Below are 19,719 nucleotides of genomic sequence, written 5' to 3'. Positions count from 1 at the left end.
GGCAGAGACTCAAAGTTATATATTCAGGATTTCCCTTGTCTAAATCTTGTCTAAACTGACCCGTTTCAAAACTATTCCAGCGGATGTATAAAGAGTTAAACATATTCTTCCTTCCTCATTGTGATATCTCAGCCCTGCCCTACTGTAGACCAGCTGTCCCTGCCAGGATGCTGGCTGTTGACTTGCTGCTAACCTCTTGCATGAGAAGCATAAATGCGCTGAGCAGCCCCGGATCCTCAGTGGGTCGCTGGGAAAGATGCCAGTTAGAGGGGACGTGGGTGGGGGTGTTTCTACATGTGCTCCTTGCTATATAGAATCCCTATATGCTTATATAAGACCTGCATCCTCTTCTACTGTGCAGTTTATTTTATGTCAAATATTCATCATCAAAGTTATTACCAATAGACACATATGTAGTTGGTAGGGAAAGTTTACAGTCAGGTGGATAATAACATGAATTTTCACAAGCTGCTGAAAACAAATCTCTTCTCCTTTCTTCACCACAGCATCTTACGTGAGCACTAAAATGCAGGAAAGTCCCACAGCTTCTCCTTCCAGGAAGAGTCCTGCAGCCTCACTATGCAGGCCCTCCTCCGTCCAGGAACCCCTGCAGGAGCGAACATAACCAGGGTGGAGACGCCCAGGCCTGGACAGGAGGCCTCGCTGTGTCCTGATGTGTGCTCTCCAGCACATCACCTGCCAAGTCCAGGCTGCACTTTAGCTTCACATCTGTAAGATGCAGGTAAACCGACACCTACATCACATGCTTGGTGTGCATATGTAGAAACAAAATAATAAAAGAGGCCCTGAGTGTTGGGGTCCAGGGTAGGCCACCCCTAAATATGCCTCCAAGTGACTTAAGACAGAGCCCACTACAGGGACACTCTGAATTTCCTCCAAGTCACCCTGAAACGAGAAATAAACCTCCCATGTGAAAGGTGCTCTCCCCCATTTAGGTGTGGAAGTGAAACGGTCCTTCACCTCGTGCTCTCCACCTGCCTTTTTTCTGTAGAAACAATTTAGCCAAAGAATAAGGTTAATCTGAGAAGTGAGCAAATGCAGAAAGAAAGGAAAATTCTCCAATAAGACTAAATAATAATAGTTTGGTCATTCAGCAAATAAAGGACTTTAGTTCCTCCTCAAGGGCTGCAGATAATATTCTTGTCCATGTCCCATGAGCCGTCTTATAGATACTGAAACTCCCACCAGGAGGAAGAAGTTAACTCCATGATGACCAGACTGTAGCCATGACATAAGCTGCCACAATTGCAAGAACTGGCCTCAAGAAATGAGAACAAACCGACCCTGGACCTGAAGAGTAACTCTACTTAAAACAATCAAGAGGAGGCTGATCAGACCACCACATGACCAGCTGCAAGATGACTGTCACAGCTGACTCTGCCATTTCTGCCCGTAGCCCCTCCTTCCGCCTATAAAAGCCCTTTCCCACAGATGCTCAGTGCGGGGTGGCCTTTGGAGAGAAGTCAGTCCCCCACCCCCGGGTGCAGGCAGCCAAAATAAAGCAAACTTTCCTTTCACCAACTTTGCCTCTTTTTTGGCCTTTCAGCACCGAGCAGCCGGACCCTGCTTTCCTTTGCAGAGGGACACTTTTATCACCAGGGGTGGGGAATTCAGGCCTGGAATTCTCTATGAACAAACCTTGCTCCTTCTTTAATGACTACGCCAGCCCAAACCCTGCTCAGGTTCTTCACTAATTGAGAACCAAAAGCATACATTTCCTCCTTCGACCAATTCCTCACAAATATTGCATCTTTGTCTAAACATATAAAAGCTGCCTGCTTTGGTCACTTCTGGGTCCATTTCTATGGCCCATCTATGCCCATGGTTAAATTTTTTTTCTCCTGTTAATCTGTCTTTGTCAATTTTGTTATCAGTCCAGCTTCAGGAACTCAGGAGGGGCAGAGGAGGAGATTTCCCTCCTGACAAATCCAAGTTGTCTTCTCTTCAGCCTCACACTGTACAACCTCTTAGGAACCTCAGTCCTCACGGCCACTGTCACTCTGCTGACATCACCTTGCCAGGTGTGTTTTTCTGGCATCTTTTTTCTGCATTTCCATCTCACCCTTCAATATTTCTTCCAAATCGGTGTGACATTTCAGTGTCCATTGTCTGGATGTACACAGTTTATTAGTCTTTCCCTATGAAAGGACATCTTGGTCTTTTCCAAATTGTGGCAAATATAAATAAAGCTAAGTGAGCATCGTGTGCAGGGTTTTCTCTGGACTAAAGTCTTACTGTCTTTCACATACGTACAAAGGAGCACTATTGCTGAAACATAGAAACGGGTATGTTTAGTTTTGCAGGAAGCCCCCAAAATGTCTCCCAAGGTGCACCCCATTCTGCATCCCCACCAGCTGTGAATGGACCCCCTGCTGCTTCACACCCTGCAGGTGTTTAATGTTCTCAGAGTCCTGATCTGATTCACTCTTGTAAGTTTTCAGGGATGTGTCCTTGTTCTCATTGGCACTTCCCTGTGACATATGTTCTCCCACAGCCTTATTTGCAAATCTTTGTCTCTTTGGTCAGGTGTCTGTTAAGGGTTTTAGCCCATTTTTTAATCCTTTTGTTTCTTTCTTATTGTTGAGTTTAAGGCTTCTTGGTACATATTAGATAACAATCACATATACTAGATATGTCTTTTGGAAATATTTTCTGCGAATCTCTAGCTTGCATTTGGGTAAATTTTAAATGTATTTTTTTTGCTTCTCAAATATTACTTGTTGTGTTTCTATTACAATGAAAAGTGAAGTTAAACTTTCACTTCCTAAGCCATGGGAACTTTTTGTGGGAACATGTCACAGTACACTCAAAACCTCTTTCAGATACTACAAGGATGGAATGGGTAAACAGAGGAAGCACTTCTTCAGAGATGCTCCTCTGGAAAAGTAGAAATGTACCAACGTACCCTCCTTCCTGTGTTGCTGGTGAGAACTGTGCTGCGTGTCCACAGAGACACAGATCCTTGATGAGAGAGTGAGATTTCATCAGTTAGAATGATGGTTTCCTAACAATAAATTTTACCCGTGATGGATCTGAGTTTATGAATGATTGTAACTTGAATGATTCAATGTATTTAGCAAAGGTTGAAAACAAAATCAATTCCTTGAATTATTATTATTAATTTTAATTTATGTTGCCCCAGAGAAGAGCTTGATAATTACAATCTCAGAAACACATTTCCATTATTTTTAATTATACCTCTTAAAATTTAGACACCATATTGTTCCATAATAAATGTTTTATCTGCATCCCTTACATTTGAAACTAGATTCCAAGTGGACCTAGAAAATGAAATGTGAGGACAGCGAATGTCTCTACATTCAGTAACATCTAAGGCAAAAAATCTAATATGACACGAGGACACCGCTGATTTCTAAGTATAATTCCTGCCTCTTCTTTGCTCAATGATTCCAGCAAAGGTACAAAATGACCTAAACCATCTGGTCTCAATGCTCCTGAAGTCCACACCTCATTCTGAGCTTATACCATCAAGATTTTATAAGGGAAAACACAGAGACCATCAGAAGGACCTGTCCACGTCGCCCCCATGAAGCCACCACCATCAGCCCTTCTCCCTCCTATCACGATGGTCAGGCCCTCTTGCTGTGATCATCACTGGTAACTGGCAAAGCAAGATGACTGAAATTTCCCCACTTTTTTTCCCATCACCCACTGGGTGTCTCTAATGGATATTCCCTCCAGCATTATCATATGATCCAGACATAATTCCCTCCAATTTTCTCCACAAAAGAAAAATAAATTTTTTTAGTCCTGGTGACCTTACACATTTTTCCTAGCGTTAAATGAACCCTAACAAAACATCCCCAACCACTGAAACATAAAGACACCTGCTATATATCCTTCTATGTTAACATGAATTTGGATGGATCTCCTCTAATCCACCAGCTCAAGAAGGGCAGGTCAGATGCTGGGGCATCTGTACAAATACAGGCCCTTCTTCCCCTGCTGAATAATGGGCCCACCTGGTTCTAGGTTTTAGATGCCATCCCTTCCATTATCCTATCCACAGCGTATCAGCTCAATTTTCAGTTCCTGACAACAGGGTGCAGACTTGTCCTGTGATTCTTGCCCATATTACTTTGCTCGGCTCTCCTATTATCGACATTCAAGAAGACAGATGCTTTAGTATTTAATTTACTCTGCAAATATTATTGCAAAAGCTAGAAGAATTATAGTACTGTGTTCATGAAATAGTATGCAGTAAATATCTTCTCATAGATGGCAGGCTCGACATCAGTAGTGTACAGGTGAAATCACTGGGCTGATGGAGAGCTGACCTGCCCCAGACCCACAGGTGTGACCTCTCAGGGCAGGAGTGGAGCCAGCGCTACATGTACAGGGTGTCAGTCAGAGATGGGGACTCACATTGGTCTTTCAGGTTCCCAGGAGAAGTAACATCACTGATGACACTCATGTCAACATTCAACACCTGTGGCAAACCCACTATAACTTTCAGATATACCATTACCATCGTGATCCCCAGTTTACATCCTTGCAGACTGAAATGCAGATGCTGAGGCCACATCCTCAGTGCCCACAGCGAGATGCGATGGAGCTGTGCTCTGCTCTCCAGCACCACTTACTGATGTGACCTCAGGCACAGTCCCAGGACTCAGTGACCCAGGGACTCAGAAAAGCTCTCAGGTGGACTTTTCAAGGGAACCTGCTTCCTGAGGTGAGGACTTTCCTCTGACCATGACACACTCATACTCTGCAAGCCATTCACTGTGAAGGTTTACTTCCAAGAATCATGCATGTTCTCTCACCCAGTGCAGTGGGAACTGTGTTCCCTGAGCTCCAATGTCACTGGCTGTGACAGGGAGAGTAAAAATGAACACTTCTAGAAGGAGTGAGTCTGTGCACTGTGACCAGGTCACCTGCCCAGCATGTTGGAGTCCTGAGGAGCTTCCAGGAGCTGTCTGTTCTTAGACCTTGCTAGCCCTGGGGATTCCTCAACGTCCACCCGCAAGGAAGGAGCCCTGAAGCTCACAGTGTTCCTGCAGACACTCAGTTGTGCACAGTAAACCGGCGAGTCAGGCTTCAGACCATGTCAGCAGTGCTGGGATCCATGACCATCTCAGCAAGAATGACTACCTAGTCCACAAAATACACGGTGTGTTTAGTTATTATGAATAAATCCACCTCCGGAGCAACTCTTTTTTTTTTTTTTTTTTTTAGCGGCACTTGGGCCTCTCACTGTTGTGGCTTCTCCCGTTGCGGAGCCCAGGCTCCGGACGCGCAGGCTCTGCGGCCATGGCTCACGGGCCCAGCCGCTCTGCGGCATGTGGGATCTTCCCAGACCGGGGCATGAACCCGTGTCCCCTGCATCGGCAGGCGGACTCTCAACCACTGCGCCACCAGGGAAGCCCCAGAGCAACTCTTGATAACATTTAAACTGTTTCAGGTGAGGAAATGTTCACCCAAGTTAAGGGACACACGAAGTCCGTTGTGAATTATGATAAACATTAAATTTTACCTGACTCTGTCTGAATTCAATGTCATTATTACATGTACGGTTTGTCTCAAATACTTGCGCATCCAGGATATAAACTTGAGGTAATGCAGAAAGGAAAAAACAAGAGTCTGTGTCTGCCATCTTGGAGGACCCTGAATGTGTGAAGGGTATTTATGTGAAATATATACATCCATGGGATTAAAGTCTGTTCCCCAAATCTGCCGTTAATCCTTGAGCACAGCTGACTTCCTGACTAGCCCTTCAGCATCATTTCATTCCTGGACACAGAGTCCCCCAGGCATAGGGAGGGGACCCCAGGTGGGGGCTGAGTTCTCTGAGGAAACAGTCAGCACCCTCCTCAGGTGGAGTCCCAGAGACTGGGACCTCCCTTCACTACCTTCTGCTTTTTATAAAAAGGTCCCTCCCTTATGCAAATATCGCCTTATGTCACAAGGTAAAAACAAAGTACCTGTTCACTTAAATTCGGGTTTCTCCTCATGCTTGAAGAGAATTTCTGGGCTACATGAATCCCATCTGCAAGAAGATGAATCCACTGTGGTTCTTCCTCTTCCTGGTGTCAGCTCCCAGAGGTGAGTTTCTCAGGGATTCAGACGTGAACACATGGGGAAGCTGCATCTGAGCCCATGAGTCACCGTGGTTCTCTCTGTCCACAGGTGTCCTGTCCCAGGTGCAGCTGCAGGAGTCGGGACCCAGCCTGGTGAAGCCCTCACAGACCCTCTCCCTCACCTGCACTGTCTCTGGATTCTCATTAACCAGCTATGGTGTATGCTGGGTCCGGCAGGCTCCAGGAAAGGGGCTGGAGTGGGTTGGGGTGATATATGGTGGTGGTGGAAGCACATATTATAACCCAACTCTTAAGCCCCGGCTCAGCATCACCACGGACACCTCCAAGAGCCAAGTCTACTTATCGCTGAGCAGCCTGACAACTGAGGACACAGCCGTGTATTACTGTGCGAGAGACACAGTGAGGGGAAGTCAGTGTGAGCCCAGACACAAACCTCCCTGCACGGATGCCCGTTACCACCAGGGAGCGCACAGGACCCACGAACTACAGGGCTGCGACCTGCAGCAAGTGCATATATGGGCTGGGAGGGAATTCGTGTTAGAACCTGTGCTTTCCTCTTCCTGCCCAGGACCTCTACCCCAGACTCTGTTCTGTATCCTAATGTTTCATTGCTGTGGATTATGAAGTGTCTAAAAAATTTTGTGTGCATATACATATTTGCTTTTTATTTTTATTATAGTTGTGTATATATATATTCATATGCACAGACAAATATAATACTCAAGAGTTAAGGTTGTTTTTCATTTCTTTATCTTTTTCTCAAAGAAGCTCAAGAAAACCCTGCAGCTCACCATAATTTTCAATTTCAGCCTGAAGTTTGTGAAACGTGTAAATATCCTGACAATGCACATGAGATTTTTAAACAGTATTAATTGTTGTTTTGTTTTTGTAGATGTGGAAGGAAGAGACACACCGTCCTGCTTTCAGGCAACCTGCACAAGCATTCTGAATTCTGCAGCAGGCAGTGTTATAGACTCTAACGCCAGAGTGCTCCAATACTGCAATGCAATTATCCTCGTTATTCACAGATTCCAAATCTGCAAATTCACCTACTTCTAGCTTTTATGAGCACCACAAAATAAATACTGTCATTTTGTGGTCATTAACGGACATTAAGAATGTGGCCGGTTGTTTGAATCAGGCAACACACATGCGTGCGCGCACACACACACACACACACACACACACACACACACACATTTTCCCAGCTGAGGTCAGTCATGATGATGATCTCTTTTATTGTTTCAACTCCCGTCATGTAATTGAGCACTTTCAGGGGTCAAATTAGTGCCATGCTTTTCACAGTTCTGTGATTCTTGGCAATTGTTTAAAGTAGTCCCAGGCATACGGCTGAGGAACAGTCTAGTGTCCCTACGCACAAATGGCTGTGAGTGGACTTAGGGAAAATATACATGAGACATCAGCTTCATTCAGGCATGATTATATGGCCATGGGCTGTGGGATTGATATTCATGTATCCAATATAAATCTCATGCAGAACATGAAGACAAAACTCACTGCTGCATATGGGATGCAGCTTTGGAAACTTGGCCTTATTCCAAATACAGCATTTCAAGTGGGGGCTTATGGCCAGGAAGAGGGTGGGGTGGAGTGGAATGGAAATTATTCAGAGAAGAAATACAGGCTAAGGGAGACCTTAAGCTGTATTTACATAGACTCAAAAGGATTTTTGCCAAAGGCTGACCTGGGTGATCAGATATCATGTGGGTGATAGGGGGTTTGAAGGATTTGATCAAGTACTGCGGGTGATCAGAGCTCAAGGGCAAGGGATTCTCATTATTCTCACTTAGCAGGGCTCTTGACAAAACCTGGCCATGCACATATAAACACAGAAGCCCACAGGTCAAGACTAGTTGAGAAGAGAATTGCAAGGAGCCTGTTGGCTAAGGGGTGGTCAGGGGTCTTTGTCACACTTAAGAAGAGGAATAATGAACATACAAGTAAACCAGGGATGCACACAGACACACAGAGAAAAGACCATCTGAGGACTCAGTGAGAAGACGTCCATCTGCAAGCAAAGGAGAAAGGCCTGAGAAGGACCCAAACCTGCTGACACCGTGACCTTCGACTTCTTGGCTCCAGGCCTGAGAGGAATCCATTGCTGTTGTTTAATCCACCCAGTCTGTTATTCTGTAATGGCCACACTAGCCAACGAGTACACCTGTAATATAGACGCAGATAGACATATGGAAATGTAAGTATCGTATTGGAAAAGAAACATCACCCATTCTTCAGAGGTGACATGAAGCGGTGTCCACCCTGGATCTCAGCCAGCACCCTCCTCCACAGCCCTAGAGAAGGACCAGCCGTGACCATCTTTATATGGAAACATGCTTCAACCTGAACATCACACCCAGGCTCAAGGGGAAAGCACAGCACCTGTGCTACTCAGAGTCAGGGTTCTCATCTTCACTGACATAACTCTCTGAAAGTCAAAGCATTGATCAAAATGAACATGGAAATCTTCTGGTCATTCCTCCTATTGCGGGCATCCCTCAGCTGTGAGCATCTCCTGGGTCTGAGGAAGGTGGAGTTATGGGATGACATCTGTGAAGTGGGTGTCTCCTTGATTCTCCTTCGCAGTCGTACTGTCCCAGGTGCTGCTGCAGGAATTGGGCCCAGGACTACTGAAGATCCTCTCCCTTACCCGCTCAGTCTCTGGATTCTCCATCACAAACGTTGCTGACGGCTGGGACTGGATCCCTCAGCCCCCAGAGAAAGGGCTGTGGTGACTGGGGTGTTTTGGTTTTGGGAATAGCACAGCACACAGGCTGTCTCTCCAGAAATGACTCTCCACCTCAGAGACAGCTCACAAATTCTGTGTTTCCTGCAGCTCAGCTCTGTGATGACCTAGGACACAGCCCTGTGTTACTGTCCCAGGAGGCCCAGTGAGAAGTCAGGGTTAGTACAGACAGGACCCTCCCTACAGGGGCCGCTCCAACCACCAGTGGGCGATCAGGGTCATCAGGAAACAAGAGGACCCATTTCAGGGCTGGTGCAGAGGATGTCACGGAGGGATTTTCTCTCAGAAGCTGTGGTTTCTCCACTGGATCATTGCCGCCCTTGAAAGCCTCATCCACAATGATTCCACCGAACTTTCTTGTCTCTAAACTTGAGACTTTTTCATGGAGTCAGTCTTGTCCGTCTTTCCCCATCTATCTTAGGAAGAGCCACACAGAAATATTTCTCCAAGAGACCTTTATTTGAAGGTTAGGTCACTACTTTCTGTTAATAGTTGTCAAGTGTTTAATCGTTTAATGACATAAATAATTTTTACTGTTGAACTTTAAATCTGCTTTCCGCCATCAGATGGATTTCCAATTCCTCTCATCCTGAAAATCTCTCCAGTCCAGTCTGATGCACCTCCTTTCACTTGAATAGAATGAGTCATGTTGATATTCGTAAATTGATGTCCATACAGCACTGCAGTCATTCTCTGCTCAGGGGACCTTTGGAAATGTCAGGACACAGGCTGGGCTGTGACATGTAGGCTGTGTTGCCTGCAACTTGTCATCTAGTGTGGAGATTGATAATAGAAATTTAGATAAAATAGAGAGATAGATAAAAGGGAACAGAAACAGGTATGTAATCATCGTATGGAAAATAACCATAAAAACTGACTACATAACCGTTTTTTAGGGAGTGGTAAAGGCTCGAAGCTGTAGTTGATACACGCACCTGTATGAAGTTATTTGAATAAACATAAATATTCAAACAAATTTGGTAAATACTTTTCCAGCTCACTCCTCAATCCCATGGTGAGTGTCTGGTTTTCTCTCTAAGAAATTGACAACTATTCCAATTGGCGGCCATTGGCATTCCTTCCAGCAAGCGGATGAGGGGCCTTTTGCTCTACATCATCCCCAGTATTTGAATTTCTTATTAGTTTGCCTTTAACTATTGTAATAAGTGAGTAGCAGTATCTCGTCATGGTGTTATTTTATGTTTCTTAATGAAGAATCTTGTTCAAGCCTTTTATCTCATCTTTGTGGAAGTATCTTCAGATCACTAGCACAGGGTTCATTATTTTCATTTTTTGTTACTGTTGTTGAGCTGTGAATTTGCTGTATATTCATGATACAAGTCCTTTATAAATATGATAGTAGAAAGCACATTCTCCAAGTCTGTGCCTAATTCCCTTCTCAGTGAAGTTATTGTTACTCTTGCTGTTGTAGGTTTCAGGACAGAAATTTTAATGTATACAGAAAAATTACAAATTGATTTTATGTATGATGTTTGGGATATTATACCTAAAAATTCATCAGGAAACTCAAGGACACTCTTTTGTTTTTACCACATCCCTATGCCAGGCCTCGTTCTGGGATGGAGGGTTAAGTGCACCTTCTTGAAGGGAGCATGACCATGATGAGGTTCCTGAAGTTATTCCTTACGGGAGATTTATCCTACTTCCCCATTAGATATATTTATTCCATCTCTTTATATAAGTATGAATCAAGATACTTGTTTCAGAACTTGTGTTAAGGTTATATACTAAGGCATTTTCTTTGCTTCTGTAATTGTTACAGCTTGTCACCCATGAGGAGCTCTTTCAGATTGTCTCCTGTATCCTCTTTACAGGCACCCATCCATTTGTGTGAACACTTCCTTAATTTCTGGTGCCACAAGAATCTGCAGGATAAGCATGTGTATTCTCTTCTGTGGCCCTGGAATTAGCCAGGCCTCACATGAGTCGTGGATCCTTTTCTGGAGAATAGCATTAGCAACCAGAAGGGTGGGTATTAGGACACTAATGCTGGTGTCCTGTCCACTGGCGACATTGTCTCTAGACGCATGAGCTAATAGACCTTGGAAATATGTCTGTGTGCTCTACCCCACGTATACACACACACGTCTGCAACTATCTCTGTATCTCACCTTCTGACTTGTGTGAAGGTAAAAGTGAGATCATTCTTACATCTGTGATCCTAGTGCAACATCACTTGGGGAAATCCAGCCTTTCCCCCTTGCGTCTCTGTTACTTTCCATCCAACAGTGAGATGCCTGGCTCCACCGATGCCATCCAGCTACTAATTGTTCAATTCCACATGCACAGTAGTAACAGAATTCTTAGACGGATTCCTGATGAAAATACCGTTATCCACCAGACTCTAGTGCTTACCTGCAGTGGCTTAGAACTTAGCCCTCAGACTCCACTCATTTCCAAAGTCACTTAGGTCAAAACCTATTTTCCCACCTTCTCCAGGCATGTTAATTCATAGATTCACTCTGATATTAGGTATCATGTATACAGCGTGCATTGTTCCATCCTTGAGTCACTGACTTATAAGTGACATTTACATTTATATTCAATAAGGTTCACTCTTTATTCTATTACTATATATATTTTGACAAGTTCATAGTGCAATGTTTCCACCACCACAATTTCATAGAGAAGAATTTCACTATCCTTTAATATTGCCCATGTTGCACATATCAAACATCTTCTCCCCAATTCCTGCTAAATGCTCAACTGCTTGCTTTATATATAGACTTGCCTTTTCCCAAATGTGAAATAGGTGAAATTGAAAGTTTTCAGACCGAATTTTTAAATAACAATATGCATTTAGGATTCCCTCATGTGCTATCATGGTATAATAGTTTAATATTTAAATTGCTGAATACAATTCCACAGCATGGATACATCACGCATTGTTTATGTACTAATTTATGGAAGAACGTATTTGTTGCTTGCATTTTTTCTCAATTGTAAACGAAGAGACCACAATAATTCATGGGCAGTCGATGATGGAGCTCTAAGTTTCAAGTCAGTTATGTAAATATTACGAGCATGACTTCTGGGGTCTTACATTAAGCTCTGTCTAGGTGTGTGAGTGACTGCATGGAGGATGGGCTCTGATGCAGAGACCACTCAGCTGAGCCAGGCATCGTGCTGAAAGGATGTCAGAGCCCAAGCAATGTCCACACGAGGTGGACACAAGGCCCAGCCCTCAGACCCGGCTGAGCCCCCAGCCTACAGTCAGGGTCACCCTCCCTTACACGTGAGTGTGCATCACAGGAGCAGGTCCTGTAGCTGAACTTGAGCCTCTCACAGTGATCCTGCATGGGGCAGGATGGGCTTCTCCTCCAGGCCCACCCTAAGCAGAGACAGTGAATGAAATAAAGAGCTGCTGTCAGTAGAAACTGTCAGGGGCAGTGGCAGGGTTTTGTGCGTCAGTCAGCACCTGGAACATTCTTATGCATTTCCGCCTGCGATCCTATTCCATATGTGGTAAGTATATGGCACAGTGGGACTGGATGAGGGGTCAAAGGTCATACTGTGAGCGGAGATGCTATGAAACAGTGCAGATCCAAGTCCAGGGACAAGGTCCTCCCCAGGATGCAGGAGGACCTAACAGCTCAGGCAGGAATCCTGGGCTGTCCCAGGTAGGAAGACACACCTGTGTGGGTAGAGACATAACACCATCTGACTCACACTTTAGCAGGACCACGCTGACACTGGCGAGGTAGTTAGGAGACGTTGGGGCACTATTACACCCTAACCACACTCGACCTCAAGGCAAACATTTCTAGTTTAATCTTGTAGTAGTTTTTAATCCATTCAGCAGCCTATGTCAGGATTAACATTCTTATTCTTTGTTATTCTGTGAGCATTTGTCTCTCTCCAAGATTTAAATTTGTTGCTGTCTTAGTTCTATAATTATCTGATATATTGGTGAGATTTTGATAATGTGCAACTTGCCCCATTTTGAGGCTGTTTTAAGAACACTAAATAAGAAGCATTTTCTCAGATTCTCATCTCTCTGCATCTCCAAGACAAGTATCAGCTTTATTGTAACACCCAGAAACTGGAAAGAGTTCCAATATCACACATCAGCTTAATAAATAAGCCAATCGTGCTATGATCATTCTTGAAATGCAACCTGTTATTAAAACCAGGATTCTTGATGCACACTAAGACATGAGAGTATTCACAAATATTTGTGCAGAGTAAAATAAGGCATAACAATAAAATATATATATATATTTTTTGTTTTGAACATATATTATGTTCCCACTTTTATAAATTCTAGAAAATGAAAAGTAACCTGCAGTAACAAGGGAAGATAAACGGTGATGTGAGGACAGGATGGAAGATAACAAGGGACAGGAAGGAGGAAACCCAGAAACTACTGAAAATAATGAGAGGAATTGATTTGTTCTCTCCTGATAATGCTTATGCCTCCGTCAGTATTCATCAGAGTGTTCCTTCTGAGTGTGTGCGCTTTGTTACATGTCAAGAACCTCATTAAAGTAATTACAAATGAAGAAATGCATGACTTGGGAGGGAAGGAGTGAAGGGAAGATACTGAAACATAAGAGACTCTTGAAAATACTTCTCATCAACCCTGACCCCCTCCATATATTTTAGGTAAACACGAGAAGAGAGCAAAGTCATCAAGACCTCATTACAGGAGGGGGATCTGCAAACCTCACCCGGCAACTCCAACTCTGTCCTCTAGTAGGTTCCAGGGAGCAGCCTGGCCCAGAGCTCAGCTGCAGATGCTGGATCTAACGGTCACCCCATGTTTCTCCTTGGACACTACACACACCCTCCATTCCTCTGGGTGTAGTTTACACCTCTAATATGAGGGTAACAATGACAGCTACATGACGGGATATGAGTGCATATGTAAGACGACATATGGGTCCTAAGGGTTTACTCTGGAACAATCACACAATGAAAGTTATATTTCCCAGTTGCTATCAACACCACAAAATCCAAGACTCTCACACCTGCTCTGAGACCCTGCCCTTTCTGAGGACATTCAACGACATAGCCTCTTATATACTAGAAGGTCATGCAAATAGGGTCCTTCCTCTGCTGATATAAAGCAGCCCCAGCCCTGACCCTGCAGCTCTGGGAGAGGAGCTCCAGCCCCGGATTACCACGTGCTCCCATTCGGGGTTCAGGAGAGAACACTCACCATGGACTTTGGGCTGAGCTGGGTTGTCCTTGTGGCTATTTTACAAGGTAATTTATGGAGAGCAAGAGACACTGAGGATGTGAGTGGATGTGAGTGAGGGAATCAGTGGATGGGTGACAGTCTCCAGACCAGGATGTCTCTGTGTTTGCAGGTGTGCAGTGTGAGGTGCAGCTGGTGGAGTCTGGGGGAGGCTTGGTGAAGCCTGGGGGGTCTCTGCGACTCTCCTGTGCAGCCTCTGGATTCACCTTCAGTAGCTATGGCATGAGCTGGGTCCGCCAGGCTCCAGGGAAGGGGCTGGAGTGGATCTCAGCTATTAGTAGTAGTGGTGGTTACACAAACTATGCAGACTCTGTGAAGGGCCGATTCACCATCTCCAGAGACAACTCCAAGAACACGCTGTACCTGCAAATGAACAGCCTGAGATCTGAGGACACAGCCGTGTATTACTGTGCGAAAGATACACAGTGAGGAGAAGTCAGTGTGAGCCCAGACACAAACCTCCTTGCAGGGAGACAGGACGGGGGGTGCAGGGGGCACGCAGGACATACAAGTGTATGTTTCAGCCCCAGGAGCAGGTGCAGATGGTAGTTAAGGGCTGCTTTCCTCTAAGGGTCTGGGGTTTCCTCTCCATATAGCGGTTTTCCCTGGGGAACCTCTCTGTACTCATCCATGGTTGTTTACTTACACATTCAGTCTCTCAATTACAAACACCTTTCGAAATAGGAGAATAAGTGACATATATGAAAGGCAGAGGCTCAAAGTTATATATTCAGGATTTCCCTTGTCTAAATCTTGTCTAAACTGACCCATTTCAAAACTATCCCAGCAGATGTATAAAGAGTTGAACATATTCTTCCTTCCTCATTGTGATATCTCAGCCCTGCCCTACTGTAGACCAGCTGTCCCTGCCAGGATGCTGGCTGTTGACTTGCCTGCTAACCTCTTGCATGAGAAGCATAAATGCGCTGAGCAGCCCCGGATCCTCAGTGGGTCACTGGGAAAGATGCCAGTTAGAGGGGACGTGGGTGGGGGTGTTTCTACATGTGCTCCTTGCTATATAGAGTCTCTATATGCTTATATAACACCTGCATCCTCTTCTACTGTGCAGTTTATTTTATGTCAAATATTCATCATCAAAGCTATTACCAATAGACACATATGTAGTTGGTAGGGAAAGTTTACAGTCAGGTGGATAATAACATGAATTTTCACAAGCTGCTGAAAACAAATCTATTCTCCTTTCTTCACCACAGCATCTTACGTGAGCACTAAAATGCAGGAAAATCACTCAGGTTCTCATTCCACGAAGAGTCCTGCAGACCTACAGGCAGGCCCACCTCTGTCCAGGAACCTTTGCAGGGGAGGCCAGGTCCAGGGTGGAGAAACCCAGGCCTCGACAGGAGGTCTCACTTTGTCCTGATGTGTGCTCTCCAGCACATCACGTGCCAACTCCAGGCTGCAGTTTAGCTTCACATCTGTAGGATTCAAGTAAATCGTTACCTACATCACATGCTTGGTGTGCATATGTAGAAACAAAATAATAAAAGAGGCCCTGAGTGTTGGCGCCCAGGGTAGGTCACCCGAAAATATGCCTCAAAGTGACTTAAGACAGAGCCAGTGCAGAGGGACATTCTGACCTTCCTCCCTGTCACCCTGAAGCAAGAGATAAACCTCCCATGTGAAAGGTGCTCTCTCCACATATAGGCGTGGAAATGAAATCGTCCTTCACCTCATGCTTTCCACCTGCCATTTTTCTGTGGAAAAATATTTAGCCAAAGAATAAGTTTAATCAGAGAAGCGAGCAAATGCAGAAAGAAGGGAAAACTGTCCAACAAGACTAAATAATAATAGTTTGCTAATTAAGCAAATCAAGGACCTTTAGTTCCTCCTCAAGGGCTGCAGATAATATTCTTGTCCATGTCCCATGAGCCGTCTTATAGATACTGAAACTCCCACCAGGAGGAAGAAGTTAACTCCATGATAACCAGACTGTAGCCATGACATAAGCTGCCACAATTGCAAGAACTGGCCTCAAAGAAATGGGAACAAACCGACCCTGGACCTGAAGAGTAACTCTACTTAAAACAATCAAGAGGAGGCTGATCAGACCACCACATGACCAACTGCAAGACGACTGTCACAGCTGACTCTGCCGTTTCTGCCCGTAGCCCCTCCTTCCGCCTATTAAAGCCCTTTCCCACAGATTCTCTGTGCGGGGTGGCCTTTGGAGAGAAGTCAGTCCCCCACCCCCGGGTGCAGGCAGCCAAAATAAAGCAAATTTTCCTTTCACCAACTTTGCCTCTTTATTGGTTTTTCAACACTGAGCAGCTGGACCCTGCTTTCCTTTGCAGAGGGAAACTCTTATCACCAGGGATGGGGAATTCAGGCCTGGAAACCTCTATGAACAAAACTTATTCTTTTTTTAATGCACTAGCCACCCCCATACTCTGCTTAGGTTCTTCACTAATTGAGCACCCAAAGCGCACATTTCCTCCTTCTACCAATTCCTCACAAATATTGCATCTTTGTCTAAATATATAAAAGCTGCCTGCTTTGGTCCCTTCTGGGTCCATTTCTATGGCACGTCCATGCCTATGGTTAAAATGGTTTTCTTTTCTCCTGTAAATCTGTCTTTGTTAGTTTTATTATCAGTGCAGCCTCAGGAACTCAAGAGGGGCAGAGGAGGAGATTTCCCTCCTGACAAATCCAAGTTGTCTTCTGTTCAGCCTCACACTGTACAACCTCTTAGGAACCTCAGTTCTCACGGCCACTGTCACTCTGCTGACATCACCTTGCCAGGTGTGTTCTTCTGGCATCTCTTTTCTGCATTTCCATCTCACCATTCGATATTTCTTCCAAATAGGTGTGAGATTTCAGTGTCCATTGTCTGGATGTACACAGTTTATTAGTCATTCCCTATGAAAGGACATCTTGGTCTTTTCCAAATTGTGGCAAATATGAATAAAGCTAAGAAAGTATCGCGTGCAGGGTTTTCTCTGGACTAAAATCTTATTGTCTTTGAGATACATACCAAGGAGCACTACTGCTGCTGAAACATAGATATGGGTATGTTTAGTATTGCAGGAAGCCCCCAAAATGTCTCCCAAGGTGCACCCTGTTCTGCATCCCCACCAGCTGTGAATGGACCCCCTGCTGCTTCACACCCTGCAGGTGTTTAAGGTTCTCAGAGTCCTGATCTGATCCACTCTTGTAAGTTTTCAGGGATATGTCCTTGTTCTCATTGGCACTTCCCTGTGACATATGTTCTCCCACAGCCTTATTTGCGAACTCTTTGTCTTTTTGGTCAGGTGTCTGTTAAGGGTTTTAGCCCATTTTTTAATCCTTTTGTTTCTTTCTTATTGTTGAGTTTAAGGCTTCTTGGTACATATTAGATAACAATCAGATATACTAGATATGTCTTTTGTAAATATTTTCTGCCAATCTGTAGTTTGCCTCTGGATAAATTTTAAATGTATTTCTTTTTGCTTCTCAATTATTACCTGTTGTGTTTCTATTACAATGAAAAGTGAAGTTAAACTTTCACTTCCTAAGCCATGGGAACTTCATGTGGGAACATGTCACAGTACACTCAAAGGCCTCTTTCAGATACTACAGGGATGGAATGGGTAAACAGAGGGGGGACTTCGTCAGAGATGCTCTTCTGGAAAAGTAGAAATGTACCAACGTACCCTCCTTCCTGTGTTGCTGGTGAGAACTGTGCTGCGTGTCCACAGAGACACAGATCCTTGATGCGAGAGTGAGATTTCATCAGTTAGAATGACCATTGTCTAACAATAAATTTTACCCGTGATGGATCTCAGTTTATGAATGATTGTAACTTGAATGATTCAATGGATTTAGCAATGGTTGAAAACAAAATCAATACCTTGAATTATTATTATTAATTTTAATTTATTTTGCCCCAGAGAAGAGTTTGACAATCACAATTTCAGTAACACATTTCCATAATTTTTACTTATGCCTCTTGAAATTTAGATACCACGTTGTTTCATAATAATTGTTTCATCTACATCCCTCACATTTGAAACTTGATTCCAAGTGTACCTAGAAGATGAAATATGAGTATCGGGAATCTGTCTACATTCAGTAACATCTAAGGCAACAAATCTAATATGACACCAGGACGCCGCTGATTTCCAAGTATAGCACCTGCTTCTTCTTTCTCAGTGATTCCAAAAAAGATACAAAATGACCTAAACCATGCGATCTCAATGTTCCTGAAGCCCACACCTCATTCTGAGCTTATACTCTCAAGATTTTATAAGGGAAAACACAGAGACCATCAGAAGGACCTATCCACGTGGCCCCCATGAACCCACCACCATCAGACCTTCTCTCTCCTATCACGAAGGTCAGGCCCTCTTACTGTAACCATCACGGGTAACCAGCAAAGCAATATGACTTAAGTCTCCCCACTTCATTTCCCATCACCCACTGGGCATCTCTAATGGATATTCCCTCCAACATTATCATATGATCTGGTCTCCAGACTGAATGGACCCCAATTATCTCCACAAAGGAAAAATTACTTTTTTTAGTTCCGGTAAACTAAAACATTATTCCTAGGGTTAAATAGACCCTAACAACACATCCCCACCCACTGAAACATAAAGACACCTGCTATATATCCTTCTATGTTAACATGAATTTGGATGGATTTCCTCTAATCCACCAGCTCAAGAAGGGCAGGTCAGATGCTGGGGCATCTGTACAAATGCAGGCCCTTCTTCCACCTGCTGAATAATGGGCCCACCTGGTTCTAGGTTTTCGATGCCATCCCTTCCACTCCCCTATCCCACAGTGTATCAGCTCAATTTTCAGGTCCTGACAACAGGGTCCAGACTTCTCCTGTGATTCTTGCCCATATCACTGTGGTTGGCTCTCCTACTATCAACATTCAAGCAGGCAGATTCTTTAGTATTTAATTTACTCTGCAAATATTATTGGAAAAGCTAGAAGAAGTATAGTACTGTGTTCATGAAAGAGTATGGAGTAAATATCTTCTCACAGACAGCAGGCTCGACGTCAGTCAGTGCACAGATGAAATCACTGGGCTGAGGGAGAGCTGACCTGCCCCAGACCCACAGGTGTGACCTCTCAGGGCAGGAGTGGAGCCAGGGCTACATGTACAGGGTGTCAGCCAGAGATGGGGACTCACATTGGTCTTTCTGGTTCCCAGGAGAGATAACATCACTGATGACACTGAGGTCAACATTCAGCACCCCTGGCAACCCCACTATAAATGTCAGACATACCATTACCATCGTGATCCCAAATTTACATCCTTGCAGACTGAAATGCAGATGGTGAGGCCACATCCTCAGTGCCCACAGCGAGATGCGATGGAGCTGTGCTCTGCTCTCCAGCACCATTTACTTATATGACCTCAGGCACAGTCCCAGGACTCAGTGACCCAGGGACTCGGGAGAGCTGCTCCCAGGTGGACTTTCCAAAAGAAGCTGCTTCCTGAAGTGGGGGCTTTCCTCTGACCATGACACCCTCAAACTCGGCAAACCATTCAACGTGAAGGTTTACTTCTAAAAATCTTGCATGTTCTCTCACCCAGTGCAGTGGGAACTGTGTTCCCTGAGCTCCAATGTCACTGGCTGTGACAGAGTTACAAATGAACACTTCTAGAAGGAGTGAGTCTGTGCACTGTGACCAGGTCA

The 19,719-nt window shown here is 44.5% G+C and overlaps 4 gene segments (V, D, J or C); all 4 read left to right on the top strand.

The window, feature by feature from the left end:
• The window catches only part of LOC117200138 (immunoglobulin heavy variable 3-23-like), a 107,545-nt gene extending 93,048 nt beyond the window's left edge, over positions 1-14,497 (top strand). The window contains 1 exon segment of the V gene segment in view: positions 14,195-14,497. Within this exon segment, the coding sequence occupies positions 14,195-14,497 (303 nt within the window).
• LOC105748033 (immunoglobulin gamma-1 heavy chain-like) overlaps positions 1-19,719 on the top strand; it is a 201,023-nt gene that overhangs the window by 30,560 nt on the left and 150,744 nt on the right.
• LOC101277626 (Ig mu chain C region membrane-bound form-like) overlaps positions 1-19,719 on the top strand; it is a 296,190-nt gene that overhangs the window by 176,287 nt on the left and 100,184 nt on the right.
• Positions 1-19,719, top strand: part of LOC101287043 (immunoglobulin heavy variable 4-38-2-like) — a 195,574-nt gene that overhangs the window by 86,472 nt on the left and 89,383 nt on the right.

Source organism: Orcinus orca, chromosome 2 (genome assembly GCF_937001465.1).
Source record: "Orcinus orca chromosome 2, mOrcOrc1.1, whole genome shotgun sequence".
Taxonomy (NCBI): Eukaryota; Metazoa; Chordata; class Mammalia; order Artiodactyla; family Delphinidae; genus Orcinus; species Orcinus orca.
Note: the sequence above shows the minus strand (reverse complement) of the source record. Positions and strands in the feature narration are given on the sequence as shown.